This window comes from Patagioenas fasciata, chromosome 1 (genome assembly GCF_037038585.1).
Source record: "Patagioenas fasciata isolate bPatFas1 chromosome 1, bPatFas1.hap1, whole genome shotgun sequence".
In the NCBI taxonomy this organism is placed as follows: Eukaryota; Metazoa; Chordata; class Aves; order Columbiformes; family Columbidae; genus Patagioenas; species Patagioenas fasciata.
Window position 1 is genome coordinate 126,000,887 of NC_092520.1, and position 21,529 is coordinate 126,022,415.

At 43.5% G+C, this 21,529-nt stretch overlaps 1 protein-coding gene and 1 long non-coding RNA gene across 3 annotated transcripts in view; both read right to left on the minus strand.

Annotated features, from left to right (window-relative positions):
• The window catches only part of COX17 (cytochrome c oxidase copper chaperone COX17), a 177,028-nt gene extending 171,351 nt beyond the window's left edge, over positions 1 to 5,677 (minus strand). The window contains exons 1-3 of one of the 2 annotated variants that reach the window (XM_065847855.2): positions 5,421 to 5,675; positions 3,405 to 3,515; positions 2,820 to 3,003 (exon numbers count right to left, since the gene is read on the minus strand). In XM_065847855.2, coding sequence (XP_065703927.1) covers positions 3,431 to 3,515; positions 5,421 to 5,539 — 204 coding nt within the window. In that variant the 5' untranslated portion in view covers positions 5,540 to 5,675 and the 3' untranslated portion in view covers positions 2,820 to 3,003; positions 3,405 to 3,430. Of the gene's footprint in view, positions 1 to 2,819; positions 3,004 to 3,404; positions 3,516 to 5,420 lie in introns of those variants that run through there. The other variant, XM_071814094.1, reaches the window with a different exon arrangement.
• A 5,790-nt stretch (positions 5,678 to 11,467) lies between these two features.
• Positions 11,468 to 20,079, minus strand: LOC139827031 (uncharacterized). Its single transcript, XR_011737211.1, has 5 exons — positions 19,866 to 20,079; positions 19,168 to 19,300; positions 16,921 to 16,962; positions 16,355 to 16,429; positions 11,468 to 11,845 (listed from the first exon to the last, which is right to left on the minus strand). It is a non-coding gene; the product is annotated as an uncharacterized lncRNA (long non-coding RNA).
• Positions 20,080 to 21,529: the final 1,450 nt, after the last annotated feature.

Genomic DNA, 21,529 nt, shown 5'->3' on the forward strand with positions numbered 1-21,529 from the left:
CAGATTGCCTTCACAGCACGTTCAGTCATCCACCCACCGAGAGTTCAAAAAAAGCTCTTAATTTCCCAAAGAGAAATTTTATTTTCATACCTTGTCTTGAATTAGAATATATGCCTTCCATCAAGGGATGCTGGGCTTTCTCCAAGACAAGTGTTCAAAAGCCAGTACTGATTAAAGGGGAAAGCCATGCAAGTATTAAAAGGGAGATACCAAGGCCCAAAACAATTTGGAATCAAGAAAGCAAGTGCATAGAAAACATCTGAGCTGCATTAAGAGTCTTTACTGGAAGAAGGCACATAGGCATTACAGCAAAATGAGTCTGTGAAGAAGTAGACATGTCAAGCTTTTCAGCACTGAAACTGGCACTATGTAAACAGGTACTCCACTAATTTCCTCACTTATAATGAATTCAACCAGTAGCACTTAATATTTAGCTCCATGTAATTATGCAATCCAGGTGCAGAGCCTGCACTACGTTTGGCCAATAAATCCCCTGTCCTCGAGAGCAGTACCGCACGGAGAGATTATCAGTCACAGATCTCCCAGCAGCTATAGCGACTGGCTATTTTGCCCATCCTCAGGAAGTCGACAGGTTCACTATTAATCCCATAAGCTGAAAACTAGTCCAACTGTGTGGAGGACACTAAGGCCTTAATGGCTTAGTCATTAAGTCCGAGGTGGCATCATCAGACATCTCCTCTTTATTATAGAGTGCATTGCTGATGTTAGTCTGCAAAACTGTTGCATACTAATAATCCCTGTAGCTCCAGAATATGCACTTGATGTTTCAAGTTACATTCAATCTACAAACTTTAGGTCAGGTCTAATGCCCACTCCAGACAAGTTCATGGCAAATCACAAAGGGACAAAGGTGGCATATATGGTATTTAGTAGAATTACTGCTAGATAGTTTAGTCAAGTTTGCAGCTACTGCCACGTTTCATGCCATCGCAGGTTCACTCAGCACCCTGTGCAGAGCAGTGTCTGTCACCAGCTCCATGGGTAAGTAGCAACACAGTGCCAATAACCCCTATGCCCCGAATCCAGCCTTTAATCCACGCCACAGGAATCCTGTAGTAACAAATGAAACCTCTCAGCACGAAATGTGATTTGACTACCAATGTTTTTCCATTGTTGCTTTATGTATATGGTTGTCCAGTATCCTTATCGCAGCATCCTACTCATAGTCTTCCTTCCCAAAACTTTCTAAAATGTCTACCATGCTTCTATCTTCATGTAGGCCTAGATATCACATTTCTTAAGCTTCTAGAATGTATGTATAATTGTATGGGGACCTATTTTTTTTATTTTCTCAACCTAATTTAAATAACACTCCATTCTTACTTGATCACTGTCATCTCCTGCTCTGCTCTTAACTCTGTCACACCACTTGCACAGTTTCACCCAGACTGGACATCATGCTACCGCAAAGCTCATGCTTGTCCACCTTTTAACATTCTCTTCAGTTCAAGCCCGTGCATTTAACAATAAATGATCTTACTCAAGTTTCTTATCTCAAAACAATAATAAATGCCAAGAGGAGCACCAGGTCAGGCTCCCCAGCTGCGTATGGTGCCACAGAAGGTTTGGAATGCTTTTTGCCAGAAATACACTTGTCCTCTTAGGCTGGAAGCCAACATGGGTGCAACACTTACCTCAGGACAGGTGATTAGACAAGCAGCGTAGAGCTAAGTCTAACAGCTTAGCTTCTCCCCTGCAAGCATTTGAGTCCATTTCCTCAGACTTTAACACCTTTGTGAAACATTCCCAGAAGCAGAGTCTAAACCCTCCTCACACAACTTGTGAGTCTTGGCAAAGACAGCACCAAGTGTCACATACTGAACTTTCACAGCCTGCTCATTGCTAGCTCAGAGTATGCAGTGCGCAGCAGGCAGAGAAAGGGTCATTACTTCAATGATTCCTCCAACAGCATCAAAGCCAAGAGAACAATCAAGTTCAGGCACAGATTTTGTACCTTCAATTTCTGAAAACAAAACTTAACAGGAAGAGAAGTAGTAATCAGCAACGCCATCTTAAGCAAAATCAATTCACCAAAGGAAGAACAACCTTAGGGTTACACAGTGACATAGTGTGAAACTAAAGAAGTCCCACATGTGTAACAAAACTATCAACCGCACTTTTTTTGCTCTAGATTGTAAGACGGAATCAAAGGACACAACCACCTTCCCACTGTCATGTCACACAGGCAACAAAAGAGACAGAAAACAAAAGCCCATGCATGCCTAGCACAAAACCAACAATAAAATGTCATTTAAAAAAAAAAAAAAAAATTTCTTCCAGGTAAGTGACCTGTACATCCATCGGCAGTCCCCTGCTAGCCCTTCCACTGAAGTACTACTGACTCAAGAATTTGAGTTTCATATGGAAAATACTTAACTCTTCCTTATAGAGAATGAAATTTAAATCCTAGGGTACAGCCATCAGAATTCCTCCAAATTTTTTTGAATAGTGGAGAGCAAATCCAGTTTTGACTCTACAGAAAATTCATTTCATAAAGCTGTGGTCGTCTTTGTACAAATACAGTTAGATCCACTGTCACAAACAGCATTAGAAGCTTCAGCGTGGCTTTGCTGAAAGCAGTAATGGGGCGGTGGTACTAGCATGATTCCTCAATTTGCATCAGAAGGAAAACCTACCAAAGACCCATCTGTTCCTCTACAACACCAGAGTAATCACTGTTCTCATTTCAATGAGTAAGCAGACTTTTCTCATTCTCTTCATCCCCACAGCACACTGTTTTGAATGAGGGCGGCAATGTCATTTATTTACTTGAAAGAAACAGAAATCAGGAACACTGGTCATTTGCAGACTTTTATTAAGAGGAAAAAAGTATCTTCTATAGCAGCAGTCAAGAGCTAACAGTGGAAAAGCCACAAATGTGATGCTCCGTCTATCACTAGAGAGTCTTTATAAATAGGTTGTTTATATTGGTTCTTTGAAATAACTTGCAGCTTTCCAGAACAGTCACACCACAGACATCATCTAGAAGAGAGAAAAAAAACACAGCTTCACAAAACATGGGATTTCCACTGGATACTGAGGGACAGTTCAACAATCAGCAAAAAAGTGCCCAGCAACATCCCACAAAAACCAAACCCTACACTGCCCTACCACCAGAAACCTAAGTTGAAGTTCAGATCTATTAAAAGACAACAGAGGCAGAACCATACTCTGCCACTGAAGAGCTACTCACAATGGCTTTCCCACCCTTACAAGACAGCTGTACTTACAGTAGCAGCAATGAGGATTACTTTGCCTTTCCTCTCATAAGGAAGATACCTTTGCCATCATGAAGTGCACGCTGGGCCTTCCAGTGGCATCAGCTGAGCTGCCATGGCACTTCAGAGGCAGCGATCAGGCATGTTCCTAAAGGCTATACTTACCACATTCATAGTCCTGCTCATCTCGCTCATATCTTGAAGCCCAGCGCTCTCATACACTCTTTGTGAGCTTCAATTAGGTGCCCACAATTTTCTTCCCCCTTCTCAATGATGCTGCAAAACAAAAAGGTTTCCAGGGTTCAGCAACAAAATCTTTGCTTAATTCTTAGTCAAAGCCACAGAACTGACAAGCTGTTTGGGACAATCAAAAATCCCTGTCAGGCTCCAGAGATCATTCTGCCTATCCTGTCCAGGGTAGTGCTGTTTTGGAAAGTATAATGCTATCTCAGAAAGGTGTCCAAGGCTGGAGTGGTGCACATAAAACTCTGATGAGATGCATAACAGAACTTCCTATTAACAGGCCAGTGTCTGTTCTGCCCAAGTCTAAACAGGGATTTGCTACACAACCTCAGGCTGTTGCATCACTTCATTGAGTATGCTGATCTCACCAGCAACCAGTTTCAAATCACTCGATACAGAAGCAACAAAACTTATCTAATAAGAGACCAATACAGAATAGGTTGACCAGTACATAAAGTTTTAGTCCAGCTTCAGTTGTTACTTAGGGAACCTGAAGTAAAAATAACCCTGTCCAGCTACTCTTAAAAAAATTATTTACCACATATGGTAACTTTTGATTTGGTGTACTGCATATCCTGCAAAAGCAGTTCAGACTCGCTCTCTGACTGACTTGCAGAGCACTTCCTGTCCCCAGAGGTGAGGATTCCACCACACTGCAGAGCAGGTCACAGGTCTGATCAACATTCATCTGCCACATTATGCTATTGCTGCCAAAGGAAGAGACTACCAAATAGTGAATAACAAAAATATTTTCTTAATCATTTAAGTTTTATTACAATAAGTATGGACAGGTGTGCTGGCCACCAGGGCAGCTGTATCTGACACAGGACTTGTATCCTAACACCCTGTTCTTAGCAGGCCATGGATTCACCTTCACTCTATCACGTAACTAGACACACACCCATAACTGTGGCAAAAATACAGTGTCCAGTATGTCACCTACTGAATAACGTCTGTACCACTTGTCAGGCAAAAAAAAAAAAAAAAAAAAAAGAAACAGGTTGGTCACCAGATTAAAGTAATTTACTGTCACAGACAAAGGAACATTTCATGCTATTTGATATGTCCTATGATCATGACTAAGCCTATAATTAAAAATGCAGCTATACACATCACTGTCAAATTTTGCACTGCTGTGAGAAATGCCATCCTGAGACCTAAAAAAAACAATTATTTTTTAAAAAGACAGCAGTTAAACAATTAAAATGTTACTACCTACTGTTAGCTGTTGCTTCAGTCAGTCAAGAGCAGCAAAGATTTGTAAGCAGCATTAAAAGCTAATCTCTGAAACCTGTTTCAAACTAGGGCTGTTAGATATAAATCTCTTCATTTCTAGTTAATCCTATTACAACTGTTTCTCACCCACTCTTCCTCCCCTATTGGATCACACAGAATCACAGAATGTTCAGGACTGGACGGACCTCGAAAGATCATCCAGTTCATTCCCCCAACTGGAGCAGGAACACCTAGATGAGGTTACACAGGAACGTGTCCAGGCAGGTTTTGAATGTCTCCAGAGAAGGAGACTCCACAACCCGCCTGGGCAGCCTGTTCCAGTGCTCTGGCACTCTCACTGTGAAGAAGTTTCTTCTCAAGTTTAAGTGGAACCTCTTCTGTTCCAGTGTGAACCGAAATGCTCCAGCACCGGGACGGGGAGGGCTCCCCAAAGCCTTCGCCTGGTGCAGAAACTCCTAGAAGATACCAACGAGCAGAGCAGGAAGAGAAATGCACTGGGCCAACTCAGGAGCGGGCAGAGGACGGGTTAAAAGGCACCAACAACTCGACGACAGGCCGAGCCTGTGCAGGAGAACAGCCGCGCAGGAGCTGCCACTCGCCCCAGGGAGCCCAGGGCCACCAGAGGCCGCCCCCACAGGGAGCCCAGGGCCACCAGAGGCCGTCCCCCCGCCCTGCTTCCCCAAGGCGGGAGCCGGCCCTCACCAGGCGTCCCGCGCCTTCTTGGTCTCGGGGCAGGCGCAGCAGGGCCTCAGCGGCTTCTTCTCCTCCTGCACCTCCCCGGCGCCCTTGGTGTCACAGCTGGCGGCAGCAACCGTCGACATGGCTGGCGGGTCCGCCGGCACCCTCAGCCCGAGGGGAGGAGAACGGGCTAGCGACCGGCCGTTAGCGGGGGCCCCCGCGCGACCTGTGAAAGCCCAGAGGCACCGCCGCGCGCCTCCGTCACAGCGCTCCGGGGTTCCGCTGTTTCCGGGTAACCTACCCCGCCGCCCGCCCTTTGCCCGGCCCTTCTGCGCTTGCGCCGGAGGCCCGCGGCGTGCCGGGTAGTGTAGTTCGGGAGCCCTCCTTCCGCCCGCCTCCCCGCGGCGGGTGCGCATGCGCGGCAGCGCTCTCCTGTCACGGAATTGCAGTATGTTTGGGATCGGAAGTGACCTCGAAAGGTCACCTAGTCCAATCCCCCTGCTGGAGCAGGAACACCTCGATGAGGCTACACAGGAATGTGTCCAGGCGGGTTTTGAATGTCTCCAGAGAAGGAGACTCCACAACCTCCCTGGGCAGCCTGTTCCAGTGCTCTGTCACCCTCACTGTGAAGAAGTTTCTTCTTATATTTAAATGGAACCTCGTGAGTTCCAGTTTGTACCCATTGTCCCTTGGCCTATCATTGTTTGTCACTGAGAAGAGCCTGGCTCCATCCTTGTGACACTCACCCTTCACATGTTTACAAACATGAATGAGGTCACCCCTCTGTCTCCTCCAAGCTAAAGAGACCCAGCTCCCTCAGCCTTTCTTCATAAGGGAGATGCTTCACTCCCTTAATCATCTTTGTTGCCCTACGCTGGACTCTCTCCAGCAGTTCCTTGTCCTTCTTGAACTGAGGGGCCCAGAACTGGACACAATATTCCAGATGGGGTCTCACCAGGGCAGAGTAGAGGGAAAGTAGAACCTCTCTCGATCTACTGACCACCCCCCTTCTAATACACTCCAGGATGCCATTGGCCTTCCTGGCCACAAGGGCACAGTGCTGGCTCATGGTCATCCTGTTGTCCACCAGGACCCACAGGTCCCTTTCCCCTACACTGCTCTATAACAGGTCATTCCCCAACTTACACTGGAACCTGGGGTTGTTCCTACCCAGATGCAAGACTCTACACTTTCCCTTGTTGTATTTCATTAAATTTTTCCCTGCCCAACTCTCCAGCCTGTCCAGGTCTCACTGGATGGCAGCACAGCCTTCTGGCCTGTCAGCCACTCCTCCCAGCTTGGTGTAATCAGCAAACTTGCTGATAGTGCACCCTTCCCTCAACTGATGGTCTACAGCCAGTGCGAGAGTTAGAGAGGTTATAAACAGAAGCGGATCCCCATTCTCTAACGATCAAACAATGCGTCAAAAGAGATGTTTGCCAGGAGCACTCGATACTTAGGAGGCAGAAAGAAAAAGGAAACAGGAGCGGTCAGGAGGGTGTAAAATGGCATCAGCAGCTGAGGGGACCCACCAGATGCTGCAGCTTAGCAAGAGCAGCCATGGACAGAGGGGATTGCAGTTGTGCTGCAGCTAGACTCCATGATCGGAAAGTTGTAGCCAGCTACCTAAAGCTCTTTTTTCCTCTTCAAACTGTGGGGAAAATGAGGGTTCAGTTCTTTGTCACAGTTGTGCACAGAAAACTGGAGATCTGTGGGAGCAAAGAACACGTGGCTATGCAGGTGCTGTGCATATGAGCAGAGCCATCACCATTGGCAACATGAAGTGTTGCTGCTTCGTGGCAGAGGGCCAGCCTGCCTGGTCCCTACCGTGAGCAATAAGGGGAAAGATACACAGCTGTTTTGCCTTTGCAGTCTGCTCCAAATCGGGCATCAGGAGCCGCTCTTGCCTTCCAGGAATCTGCTACATACTTGGCTATTGCCACAGTCATAGTCATCTCTAAGGCAACTACGTGCTACACCTGTGCCTGCAACCGACCTGGATGATGAAAGGGTTATTTCTGCACACATACAGACTGGCAGGCGTGTTGCAGAGCGAAGGGACACCCCACACAGGTAATATGGGAAGGTCTGTACATCAGCAGATGTGCTGTTGCTGAGAGCTTGGAAGGGGAAAAGAACATGCCCACTGGGATACAGCTGCTATGCCTTTTAATGGCATGTAGCAAGAGTCAAAGAATAATTGGCAGCTTATAGCAAGTACTAAGGGGATCCAAAATTGTAGAAATGCTGACAAGAACATTTGTAGGGGCTGAAAGCCTGTATTTTAGGTATTTAATTAATTTCTAATTTTTAGGATGAGTTTGTGGGGGCAGATTATACCGTACTTATCAATCACAGATGTATGTATTTTAGTCTGTGATGAAGAGTAAATAGCAGTAGCTACTATAAAATAGGTTATATGCTCTCAGTCTTGCAAAATTCGGGAGCTGAAAATATCTGCTAGGAATCTGAACACTCCAGTCAGGTAAAAGACTGAAAAGGGCCCTGCCCCATACAAGGCCTGAAATATCAAGCAACCCTGTTGTTCAAGATCCCTGGGCAAGACAGAGAGAATGATTTTACTATTTTCAGTATTTACTCTTCCAATAAGCCAGGCCAGAAATGAGATCATTCTCTGTTGAGAGATTTTGCTTTTCTGTTTCTCTGAATCACCAACTCTGAATGCCAACACTGCTGACTCGTTCTACCTGAGTAAGAAAATTATAGGAGGGGACTCTTTTTTGATCCTTTCATTCTCACAAAGAGAAATGAGAAGTAGAATCTAGCTCTTTTCCAGAAGTCCAAAGCTCCATTTTTGTCACATGGGTAGATGAGGCTCTCCTCTTTTCACCATTGAGGCACCTCTGTGGCACCTGGACAATGGGACTCCTTGAAATGCAGGCTCCTGAGGAGGTTGCCTGTTTATTGCCATTATACCTCTGAAATGGTGACATGTAATATTCACCCACCTAATTAGCCACCTACTTAATTAACCATGAGTCTCAGCTCAGTAGCCTGTCCCCAATTATTCCGTGGGAAGGCTGTTCAGACTGAACTATGCCCCTGCAGTGCGAGGGCAAAAAATCATGGACTCCACACAATCCAACATGAATTCAAGCGAAGCCATTTATTACAGAGACAAGCATCCTTATATATGCAGTTAATTCCTGATCACCCGTCCACGCTCCAAGCATGCATTAGCTGATTGGATACTGTCCATGTTCACGGGCTGTCCACGCGCTCAAGTCTCACTGCTAATAGGTCTTGTTAATTTACATCTCGTTGAGGCCCTGTTATTATAGAATTGCCTCACTCCCATAACAGGTGTTGTTTTTCAGTCTTCGCGCTGGCCTTCAGATTCCTTTGGCTAGTTCAGAAATAAATCTCCATCTAATAGAAGCCCATCCACACAACCTCAAGAAAATCCCTCAAATCTCCCACACTGCAGCACACACACAGTGTGAGGCTGTGCAGCCAGGCATAATGAACTGGAAGATGTAAAGGTCGCGTATGTTGACTGGAATATGCTTCTCCCAAATCCACGCAAACGTGCTGCAAAATGGAGCTGAAATTGAAACATCTATCAAAAGCATGCATCAGGTCTCCAAAGCAGTGCCTTGTTTTTAGTTTTTTGAACATATGAAGCATGTTTTCCTTTCAAATTAACTAGATTTATCCTTCCTAAAGCTTTATCTGCTGGCCACTATCCAAAGGCCTAGATGGAGCTGGTGATAGCAACATAAACTCTAAGGGAAAGCCTGTGGTAAAAAACCTGAAAGGGGGCCTCCCAAGTCTGCAAGTGAACAGTGTTTTTTATTTAACAACATATTTTATTTGAAAAGAGTTTTCATGAGATTGATTTGGCCTGTAGAAACCAGGAAAAGACCAAACAAAATGCACTTTATACTCTTGCTGGAATTACAGAATACCAAGGGCAGAGAAAGGTTAAAATTTAGTCATCTTGGGAGAAGACTTCAAATGGGTCTCCACACAAAGGTGTGGCCTGTGGAGACTAAACATCTCTGCAAGCAACACTCCTTTTTAACTTCAGTAGTTTTCCAAATAGATTAATGAGGAATGCTGCTATTTTGGCCATGCTCCCTGCATGGTAATAGTTTGTAACGGAATGTGCTGGTTTGACTGAAAATGAGTTAATTTTCTTCATGCAGTTAGAAACCTTTCTTTTTCATAGCTAGCACACTCATTATTTGGATTTCATTTGAGAACAAGAGATAACACCCCAGCACAGAGTTAATGTTTTTAATTGCTCTGGTCTGAGAGCCAAGGACATTCTGAGGTGGCCAGTAAGGGGGGCATGAATGGGGCAGAGCTTGACTGACATCCAAACTGATCAATAAGAATATTCCATTCCATTAGCATAGTGCTTCATATTTAAGGAGAGTCGGGAGCTTCTAGTCTCTCTTTTGCTGGGGCATTCTTCCCTCTTGCTTGCCCCACTTTCTCTCTCGAGCTGGGGGAGTCTGTTTCCGGATGTTTAGTTCGGCCTTTTGCCATTTTGCGGAAGTCTCTGAGCCTTTCTGCCTTTTTCCTCTTTTTCCTCTGTTTGGGACCGGGGTACCACTTCCTGGGACTGTCTGCTTAGTGTGGATGGAGTTCATGAAGAATTGCCTTGAGTATCTTTTATTTCTATTTTATGTATACATTTACTAGTAGCATACTAGTATTTTGTTATTTTATTAAACTGCGTTTATATCAATCCAAGTTTCTCCCTTCCCTTTTGATTTTCTCCCCTATTCGGCGAGGGAGAGGGGTGAGTGAGCGGCTGTTGTGGTTGTATTGCTAGCTCAGGTTAAACCACGACACAGAATCACCTTGGAAGAAGGAATCTTGTTCTTGGTGGGATGAAAGGGCAGGGGCTGGGAGGGAGGAGAAGGAAGGGAATTGCCATTAAAGCACAGTTAACATGTTTCCATACCGATTGCACCAATTTGGAGTACACTGCAGAGGGGAGATCACAGCCTTTTCTGACATTACATTGTGCGTAAGGATTGATTGTTAACTTTGTGCTTTTTGTTTTTCATTTGTCTGCTGCCTGCTGACAGAGGCAGAAGAATTATATTAAAGAGTATGTGCCAGAATGAACAAATTTATCTACCAGTCAAAGAGGAATAGCTAAGGGCAGGCTACTGAGCTGAGACTGCTGGAAAATTGTCAGATCCAGTGCCCAGGAAAGGAGATTCAAGTGAAAAATCTCAGAGTCTCTGAAAGAGAGAATGAAAAAAGACGCTATTTCAACCTACCACGTCACTTCGCAGCTTGGTGCCACATGTGAGAGTACAAGGACTACAGATAGCACTTGACATTCACAGCTCTGGGTTTAGAGGAGTAATGGGTGAAATAGGGGGAGACTGCCCAGTTGCCATGGGTTTCCAAATTATTTTCCCTGTACCACCCCTTATCAGAATTAAAGAACATAGAGCAGTGACTCATGATGTGTAAACACTATAGTAACACTGCAGTCATTACCATTGGCTTCTTGTATCTTCAGCTTCAGTCCACTAAAAAAATGGTTGTCCAAAAAAAGAAGTACTTTTCTGTTAGAAAGACTCAAATGGACAGACTTTTCAAGGAACCTCAAAAATATATTTACATTCATTGCTACTGTTAAGTAGGGTAAGCCCCTATCAATGTCAGTTGAAAGTGGTAGTCTGGGGGTTTCCAGATTTCTTACACTTCTAATATACATGATAGAAGGTAAATTTAGCCATGGAAATTCTGTGTGGTGAAACAGAGCTGAATGTATTTTGATATTTTCCATATAGTGCATATTCTGGGCACCACTAACCCTTTACCATCGAGAAAAAATAAACCTGTTTAATATTGGTCTAGAAAAATATTTTTTTGCCTTTGACTTAGTAGAAACACAAGACAATGGCTGTTCTTGCAGCCTAGTCAACCATACATTGCATCTGATTGTCAAAGAAGTTGTCTGTGGTTTTGGTCAACGCTTATATACGTATAAGAAGAAAAGGACTTGAAACCTCTGAGCATGATGACTTGTCAGGTCCCTGTTGCCTTTATTATTAACTGCCCAAGTAAAGGATAGATCTTTTGATCAGAGTTGCAGACCTGCAAATACCAAATACTATCAGTTCAGCAGTGTGACCTGAGAGAATAAATGCTGGGACAGGAGGACCTTTGCTCTGCTCTAGTACAATGGAAGACACTCTAAAGTGATTAATTACAGCCCCTCTAAGCCTCAATCTCCACCATTAGGTGAATGCAAGTGGTTCACTGGGCTAAAATCACCTCAAGAAGTCATGTGCCAGTTCCTTCCCAGGCTGAAGACGCAATTCCCCACACTTCAGGACTATGGTATGAATTCTTTATGCAGAGATGCTGTACCGCAAGACGGAACCATCCCCTCCTGGGAGATCACCACAGAAGGCTGTATGGGTAGAGTCTCCTTCCATGCTGTCAAGCAAGCCCTTTAAGAAACAAGAGTAGAATCAAGATTACTTTTAATGCATTTCTGTCTCTCTGAATGCCCTACAAGCTAGTGCTACAACAGATCATCACTTGCCAGACATTCAGATGAAACTTCATAGTGTCAGGGGCTGGAAGTGGAAGGTAGTTTGCAAGATTGCAGTGACTTTCCACTTTAGAACCAGAACTGCTGTCTCTGACATTGCAGGACTTGGCTCATAGAATCCCAGAAATTCTGGAGTCTCCTGCTGGGACCGGGACTCTGTGGCCTAGCCTTCCAAAGTTTAAAAGATAGCAATTATCCTACAACAACAGGCAGAGCAGAAACTCTTGTCCCAATCAAAATTTGCAGCAAAACTATTTTCAAGGATTTCCACCACTGCTTGGTTTTTCTAAGAAACCAATGTTTTTATAATATAGTCGAGACACTGTTTCCAGTGATGAATGACTTTTCCAGTGAAATCTGGATGTTTGTACAGGAAAAAAAAAAGAAAAAGTTTGTGCTAAGATTATGACTATGATCACTTTCATGTTATGCCTCTTCTTTTCACTGCCCACTGAAAGCATACGCAAACATATTAGTAAAGGTTAGGAATTTGCCAGGCATGCAACACTGCAAAAGCCAGTCCAGCAAATCCAGGCAGTCTCCCTGATAACATGGCAAAAGAAGGAAGCTGGCATTTTGTACCATGCCACAAAGTAACCTGCCTGTTCCACATGCATTGGAGGCAAGGACAGCTGAGCCTGTGGACACATGGCAGCGTTCCCACGATGCAGATATGCAGCAGGTGATGTTGCATGCCCAGTTCAAGGCTGGTCAGGCTTACTTAATGCTTGCTGGGATGACTGATAAGCTGTTCACTTTTGTGGAGGGAATGCCCATGAAAATCCAAGCATTCTGGCATAGATCCCATTGTGCAGAGTGGTGGGAAGGAAAGCTCAGGTGTTTGCACTGAAATGGCTGCATGTGCTACCAACATAACAAAAGAGCATGGCTGAAGAAGACAAGTGTGTGTTGTCTGACAGTCTCTGCACTTAGTAACTCAGAATATCTCAACCTGTATTTTGAAAATAACATCACTGTTCCTCCAAAAGACATGAATCTGCAATGATCTGTTCCTCTGCTGCAGTCAGACTCTGTTTTCACTTCAAAATCAGAAAACATAGGCCAGGTTTAAAAGTGTTTAGGCACCCAGGGGAAGCTTTGCTATCCTCTGATTTTTTTTTTATTTTTCTTCCTCCACTGCAGAGTTAACCAAGACAGCTGCCTATATAGTTCCTTCCACACAGGAAACCCCTTTCATTCTCACATTTCATGAATTGAAGGAGTAAGACTCTAAAACTTCTGCATAACGCCTCTATGAATTGTCAGAACTGATCAGAGTGTGACCCCAAGCAATCCGACAGCTGAGCCACTCTTAGTATCTGGCACCACGTGGATGCATAGATGATCTCTGTTTAGTCCTCGCACAAAATTCAAATGCTGCTTAAGGTCTGTGTTTATGCATTACTGGAAATCTCATTCAGAACCCAAGTCTACTTGCCTGTGTATTGAAGAAAAACACCTCACTGTAGTTACATAAAGTACTCCAAATACAAACTTCTAACCTTAATCAGTTCTGCTGCATACCAGCCAGTGTTTCTGAACAACTTTGATGAATGGTGTTAAGCTGTCAATCAACTGAAAAGCAACAATACAGTAGGTCCACTTCCTTTGCTCTGCACACATTCCAGTCATCCTTTTTTTTCTTTGAAGCATTGCTGCTATTAACGATTTTATTCTTCTTGGTGGCATGCGATTTCGATGTCTGTGTCAGTGGCAAATCTGGCTTGTTGGAATCTATTTAAGTGTCTCTTGATCACGTTTTATGAAATGTGAAGCTCTACTGTAGCAAATAGTTTAACATTCACAACAAACTGCAGGAGCTAACTGTAAGCCTGGCAGGAATCACTAGTATTTTCAAATATATGAGTAATTCCATTTTTGAGATATCACTAATTGCAGTTGCATACTTGTATGTACTCACATCCCAGCATCTCACTCTTTTTAAATATCGCATCAAGACATATGCTGTACAGTGCTGCAAGATGCTGGTAAAGAGCCTGCAACACTTCAGATCTTCTGAATCCATTCAGAATCCCCACAGCTGTTACTCAGAAAGTAATAAAATAATGTAGAAAATTCAGTCACTCTTAAGCCATTTCTTTCACATCAGTGGTCAAGCTAGACTTTGACTTTCATCACTTAATTCTCTTGCACTTGCTTTCTTCTTCTTATAGTTGATCCAGGAGAATAATTTCTAAGGGAGTCCAATGAGCATTATTGGCACTTTCTGAAAGATCTTTGGAATCCTTATTCCCACGAAAAATAATTTGGACTTGACTATAAAGTGTTTAAGGATCAGATTTTAAGAAGCATTAGGGCATCTCCTTATACAGATGGACTACAGAGAGCCTATTTACATCAACATCTTCTTGAATACATTACGTAGCTGGAGCACAACTGATTTTTAAAAACATGACATGGGAACACAAGTCATCTACATGGCGGAAAATTTCATTGAAACCTTCAGCTCAAGCCCATATCCTGACTATTTTGCCCTGTGTTTCAATACACTGTACAGTATGCTGTGCAGTATTTTCTCTTAAGTACTGAGTGTCTTGGGTTGGTACTTACTCTGTGTAACAAACACTGAACTTTACTCAACACATCCTGTCTGGACTCGCGCAACATTAACTTCAACTACTCCAGTCCCTTCTTTAAAACACAGAATAGATTCTTCCAGGTCTGATTCTCCTAGGAGTCCATCCAAATACGTATTCAAGATCAAAGAGGGGATGTTTCCAGATCAAGACACTAGCTGCTGAGTTTCCATTGTGCTCACAGTTGATACGTCAAGACACCAGTAATGTGCTCTAAATCCTGTAATGTGTTCTGTTCAGTCTCTACCATTTGAGGCTGGGAAGTGATGTGTGAAAGGCTGTGTGGGTACAGGCAAAGACAGAGGGGAATGACAAGGGAACTTTCAAGACTGAAGAGAGCACAGGCTTTGTTTTCTTACATGAGGGAAGTGATACTTATGCATCCTTCCCCAGTCCTTGAAATGGACCTCATCCGATGCTAGCTTTTTTATTTTCATGGCCTGAGTGTCCTGTCTCTGTCTCACCCTTTTATTTCTGGCAGGCTTTACCGGGGCCCTTGGATGTATGCTAGCCCTCAGCTGACCTCCATCCAGTGGATTACAATTAAAGGATGATAAGTAAATATTTTTTTGAAAGGTTTAATAGACAACATTAAGATCATGTTGCACTAATTGTTTAAGAGGAGATTAGAGTGTAGTGTATGGAAGAGTTACGCTGTGTTATAATAAGAAGCTGAAATGAGTCCCCATAGCACTTCTGTCCAGATCAGGCAAGCACAAACGTTTGCTCCCTGGAAAAGTTTTCCAACTAGTTGGAAGCCAGACTTGACCAGGCACTTTGGCAAACAATAGGAGAAAACATAAAGAGAATAGAACTGCTGCAGGGATCAGCAAGGTACTCCATTTCATAGATTTTGACACGTCAGATAAGCACATACTATGTGTTCCCCTGTCTGCTGAACTGTTACGCTACCCTGCACTACTGCGGGCTTTAATACAAACCACCCATCAAGCAGCCAGTAAAAATCTAGCTACTGAACTCCTGAGGGTAAAGAGACCTCCTTGGCTCAAGAAGACAGCCTCTCTCTACAGCCCTTGACAGCCACCACCCCTCTTAGTCTCGCCAGTCCCCTGCCTAGACTGGGAGAGAGCAGGGTTGGGAAGTGTGATTGATTGGCCAGGCCAGGATGGTCGTTGCTGGTGACAGCACCCTGCCTGCATCCCTTCAGGGGCAACAGGCACCACCAGCCAAGCATCAGGGAGATCAGTACTTCAGTAGAGCCTCTCCTTAGGCTTGGCTGAGCAAAACAGGGCAATTCACATATTCCCATCCAGACTATTAACAGGCTCCAAATGGTTTTTAGGTTGCCTTTTAAAGAAAGAACCCAGCTTAGCATGGAGCTGGCAGAAATGGATATCACCAGAGCAAGAAATCAGAGGTGGCTGGAACCCTTTCCACTCCCTGAAACATCTCCCATCCCTCCTCGAGTTCCTTCTAGATAGAGCTGCCTCTTGTCTTCCCTCTCTCCCTGCACTTGGGCTCCTTCCCAGTCAGTGGGTTTTCTCTTTCCCCCCCAGCTCAACAGGTAGCTACCAGCAAATACAGTTGTTAATTTATTTACTTTTTAAATAGACAAACACATGACAAGTCTGGAGCCAAAACCTCATAAAAAGCAATATGGAATCCAGTCACAACCCAGCTATAAGCATATTTCTCATCCAGATCTCCAGAAGCAAGTAGCAGTTGGATTGCTTTGAAAATACAAGCTCATCCCAACTTTTAAGCCAGAAATATGGGATGAAATCCTGGGTGTTAAGTCAATGTAATATTACCCCTCCATCAAATGGTTCCTCTGGTTGTTCTCTTACCTCTGTACTCTGATTAGGATGTAGCATCTCTTCTGCTGATTCAATCACATTGATGCAGCGAGGATCAGGGTGAATCTAAGGTTTAATTTTAAAAGGAAATGTCTTAGCACACTGAAACTTGTCAGATGCAATAAATTGCCATTTATTCCTCTAAGTATTGCATGGGAGAAGTGAGAAAACTAGGAATTCACTAGTTCCCTAAGAAGTTCAGTCCAAGATCTTTTTCCTACTGAGGTGAGACAACATTCCTGACTTCAGCCCAGCAAATAATCTAAATGACATTCCTGTTCATTAAGAATCTCATTCAAAGCTCATCCAATTGAAGGGAAATTAGGTATACAAATGTTCTTCAAAGGATGCTTGAAGTATTGGTGAAGTCGTCTTTTTGTCACATGGTTTTCTGAACCATGGCTGAAAATGTCCTTAATTCTGCCTCTTTTTTTAAGTGCTAATCAAAACCATTACAGAGATCTTTCAGCAGACTTTGAAGTGAATCCTTTACCTATGTTCACAAAGTACTACTACTTCATTTTCTTTGAACTTTCATCTTTTTAGGCTATCCTTACCTGTATATTGCCTTCAGTACAGGAAATGTGCCAACAGTCATACTAAGAAAAGAAAAGCAAGAGAGGTCTCCTATAAACACTTTTATCTGTTTGTTTTTTGTTTTTTGTTTTTCTGGTTCCATAGTTGTATCTCAAGATGCATCTCTTAGCAGGGCCAAAACAGCACAAAGAAACCAAAGACTTCACCTTTGTGAAGCTCCATTTACCACAATCAGTACTCCAAGGCCATTTTTACAAAAGATGTCACAAGTTACGGGTGACGTATTCCACAATGGATATAGTGCCTTATTATAGCCAAAGCCAGCGCAGAGACAAGGCCTCTGTCCCCAAAACATTAGATTTCATAACATCTGTTTTCTCACATCTTTTTGATAACTACCTCTGCTTCCTGACAGGAATAGTGACCACATCTTCTTCCTCCTCTTTTCCTCACTCTTCTTCACCATCTCCTCTGATGGGCTGGGAGGAAGGCCCCCTTCTGGATTAAAAGCCTAACAACCACATTGACTGCAGCCTTGTGCTGCTTGCTTTCCTGCTCCTTCTGAATCACACATCTGGAAACAGGTGTTCATTATACACAGTTAGTAAGCCATGTGGAGATCGGACAGGGAATGGAAATTAGGGCCTACTTTGGATAGGTCCAACGGCCAAACTCATTGTATATAATTTTATATTTAACAGAAGTGCTGAACTGGCGCCACCCAGCTTAGAAATTGTGATGGACCATACATGGAGAAATTGTGACATCATGTGGCGAGAATGGTAAACAGCACGCTAACGGTTACTAACTTAAAATCTATTACTTTAATTTTGGCGTTTTCTGCCATCAAAGCCTCAACAGTGCTTTTAATGCTGTAACTTTGTTGCCTGTAACAGAAAAAAAGCTGTCACGAAGCAGCACACGCAGCCAGCAACACAACAGTACTGTCATTTGACAGATGCTAACAAACAAGAGAGCAGAAGAGGACCATCTACTTCTTGCCAGGGGTTGCACAGGTCCTTGCTGACTGCAGAGGAAAAGTCACATTCAAGAAACCCAATTCGCTGCCAGGCTTAGGAGGCCAGAAGGAAGACAGAGTAGACTCATCATCTCTTTAGCTCAACTGCTTTGCCTTCTTCTCACTAGTCCTGCTTTTCCATACCCTTCCCCACTTTTTCAGTTTATCTTCTAGGTCTCCCATTTTCTTGCTCAGACCACTTCAGTTCTGCTCTCCTGGCTGCCCACCCTGTCTGTCCCTCCTACCCCTGCACACTGGTTCTCTACTACCCCACTCTCCTAGGAACTTTTCTTTGCTCAGCCAGTTGAGTTTCCCCTCTAAAACAACACTTCCATGTCTAACCCATCTTCTAATTTGTCCAGCTACTATTTTGCTCTCAACTAATGCCTAATCCCACCCTCCTTGTCTAAGTTTTCCACTTCTCTTTGTCTGATTTTACAGTTCAAACACATCAGAAAGTCATAATAGCACAGGGCCACCAACAGAATAGCAGTAATTAATCTCACAGCAAATTACACCATCTTATCTCAAGGATAACGTGAGGTAAAATGCATTTGGCTCAGCCTCTTTCATGAGCAACTAAACTAGTGCACTTTACCACAGCTTTGCAAAATGCTAACCCATGGCACAGAGTTAGTCCACTCAGTCACTGCACAGTAACTCACAAAAGTGTGGATAGTTTACTTATACATCCGAGCATCTGGTGTCCCCCCCAGAGCCAAGTGGCTATAAAAAAAAATCTTCAGATAAATAGCCCCCAGGTCAGCTACACAGTCTTGTTCTGGAAAAGCTATTACTGAAAGAAAAAAAAAAAAAAAAAAGAAGCAAAAAACCCACCAAAAAATACCACCATCAAAAAAACACCCCAAACAAACAAAAAACCAAACAAACAAAAAAAACACACACAAAACCAAAACCAACCAACCAAAAAGCCCAATCAAAACAAAACAAACAAAAAACCAAAACAAAACCTAAACAAAAACTCCGAAAACACCAAACAAACAAACAAAAAAACCCAAACGAACCAATCAACCAACCAAAAAAAACCCCACACAAACAATCCCCAAAAAACACCCCAACCCAAAAAATCATTCTATGGCTTGCAGCTCAGAGGAGAAAGCCTATCAGTCAAGTTCTTTGAAAACTGTAGCTAAGGAACAATACTCTTTTTTTGATTTAAACAGTTTAGTTGCCTTCAGCTCACTTTCACCTGAGCAACAGGATGCATCCTAGATGCAGTCAAACAGACCTGCCAGATAATCTTTGAGTTCCTTTTCCAAAATGGTGGTCAGAGGCAAGATTGCCAGAGTTTACTGCCCAGGATCAAACATTTTTTCAGAGCCTTTTGTGTTTGGGCATCTTTTTCTTCAGGAATGGATGATCTGCATTTAAAGAAAAAAAAAAGAACAGAACTGATTCAGACCAAACCTCACTGCTTTGTCATTTCAGTGTATTCCACAGTACACACCAGCATGCCAGGGGCCCTGGCCAGGTTTCACTCCAGCAGCGGGTGCAAAGAAATACGAAGAATTCAGGCAAAGAACATTCAAGATAGTAATAAACAACGCCTCTTTCAACACTTGTAGGGCTGTTCACTGCCCACATCTGTAATTCACAGAGATTTCTCAGAAATGTTAGTTAAAATAAGTCAATATTTCACACACATGCCCCCTAATCTAATCTAATCTAAACAAGTTCCATGAACCTGAACCTTAAGCTTTTTAGCTCAGCCACATATACCTGTCACCTCTTGTAAAAAAATACTAGTCTTCAGGGATTTATGCAGTGACCTGAAAACTTTCATCTTGTATTTTCTGACAGTTTTCAGCCACATAATTCTCCTGAGATGGTTCCCCATGTAGTCTTTCAGCTGCAAGCACCAACAGGTCAGAGGCAGTGGGGCCAGACACCTCATGGTGAACAAAGAAGAAAGTGGCAACATCTTACCTTTAGTCCAATTTAGTGTGGTTGAAGTTAACAGTGGAACTGGACCTTTTTGATCTTTCACAGCTCTTCACTACTCATCTGTTCCCTGGCATTTTGTTTTATTCTGTTAAGAACTCACGTAACTGTTCCATTGCTCCTTCTCTACCTGGTTTCCATCTGATTCCTTTCCTGACCAGAAAAACAGAAGTCCAGGCCACCTGTATCCAGTCATCTCTGAAAACCTTAAAGTGGAAAAATGTGAGAGGGTGGAGCTGACAAAGAATAATTTTTTTGCCAAAATACAGTTTACACACCTTGTTATCTCAAAGCAGATGCCCAACATGAAAAATTTCGCCATGGAAATTTTGAAGTTCTAATGAAACGAGATGCAAAATAAAAAAGAAAACTGAACTTGATCGTGAGAAATGTTGGGCAACTCTATTAACAAATGACCTTCGCTGTCCCTGTCAATAATTATAAGGTATCTATTTGTAAAGCTCTTCAGTAAAATGAGGGCCTTCACAGCCTGCTGGGTATCTTCAGGGCATAGATCAATCCATTGCAAAAAGTAGTATGCTACAGATGTCAGTCAGCAACACAGCTGTGACATCTTTGCTTAGTTCCAACCCACATCTGAGTCTTCAACTGACCCATTTTGATCAACTATCCTAAGAAATAAGTTGTTGCTTCAAGCAAGTGACAGGCCTTTCTAAGACAATAAACCAGGATTCAAAGTTGAATTAAATGTCTATATGTGGAAACTGGTACAGCCAAGGAATTTGGAATCGCAGGCCTAATGTTGCTCTCCCACAACAAGCACTAAGGGGTCAAAATTTTGTCAGACATGGCAAGCTGTAAATAATTATTTGATATACACAGTTTTAGATACAAAATAACTAACACGAGGGACCTGCTTCAAGATTATAGGTAGAGGGCCCACTCGCAATTCTGTTCCTTTGTATATCCTATTCCAAAGGTCTTGACAGCATTGCTTACAAATCCCCTTAGGCTGACAAGAGCCTTGACCCTCCCTGTTTAACAGCATGAAGAAGTTTCCAGCTTTGGTCCTCATAGAAGATGATGACCTTCTCCTTGCAAAAACAGAAACCCATCTTAATAACAGCAATGATGTTTATTTGTAATGCTTTGTGCAGATCTCTCCAGGTGCTTTACAAATGCAAAAATACCTGTGGCCTTTCTGGGAGGTAGATACCAAGCCCATTTTCACTACTTTATGGTAGCAAAAGCCCTAAGCATTAATAAGCGGAGCCAGGAATAAAAATATCCAGGCTTGAATGCAGTCCCCCACTACAATTGCTAAACCGATTTTCTTAAGCACTAAGCCAGGATGCAGGGGAACTGGAGAGCATCACATAAAGCAACTTGAGCAAGAGCTGTTAAAAAGCAAAAATTTCCAGGTCCTGCTCTCCCCACTTAGCCGATCATTCCCTCCTCAAACCACCGACAAGGCCCCCCATGCCCGTTTCACTGCGCAGCCCAGTACACGGGCTCTGCGCGGCCCTTCCCTTGGGAGAGCGCGATCACAGCGGGGAAAAGAGGGAAGCTGATCCCGGGGTGTGCACGGCGCCCGGCGGTGGGGAACGATTAAACACAAGGGGAAAGCCCTGTTCATGGGGATTTGGGGGAGGCAGAGGCAAGCCGGGCGAACACCCGAAAACCGAAGC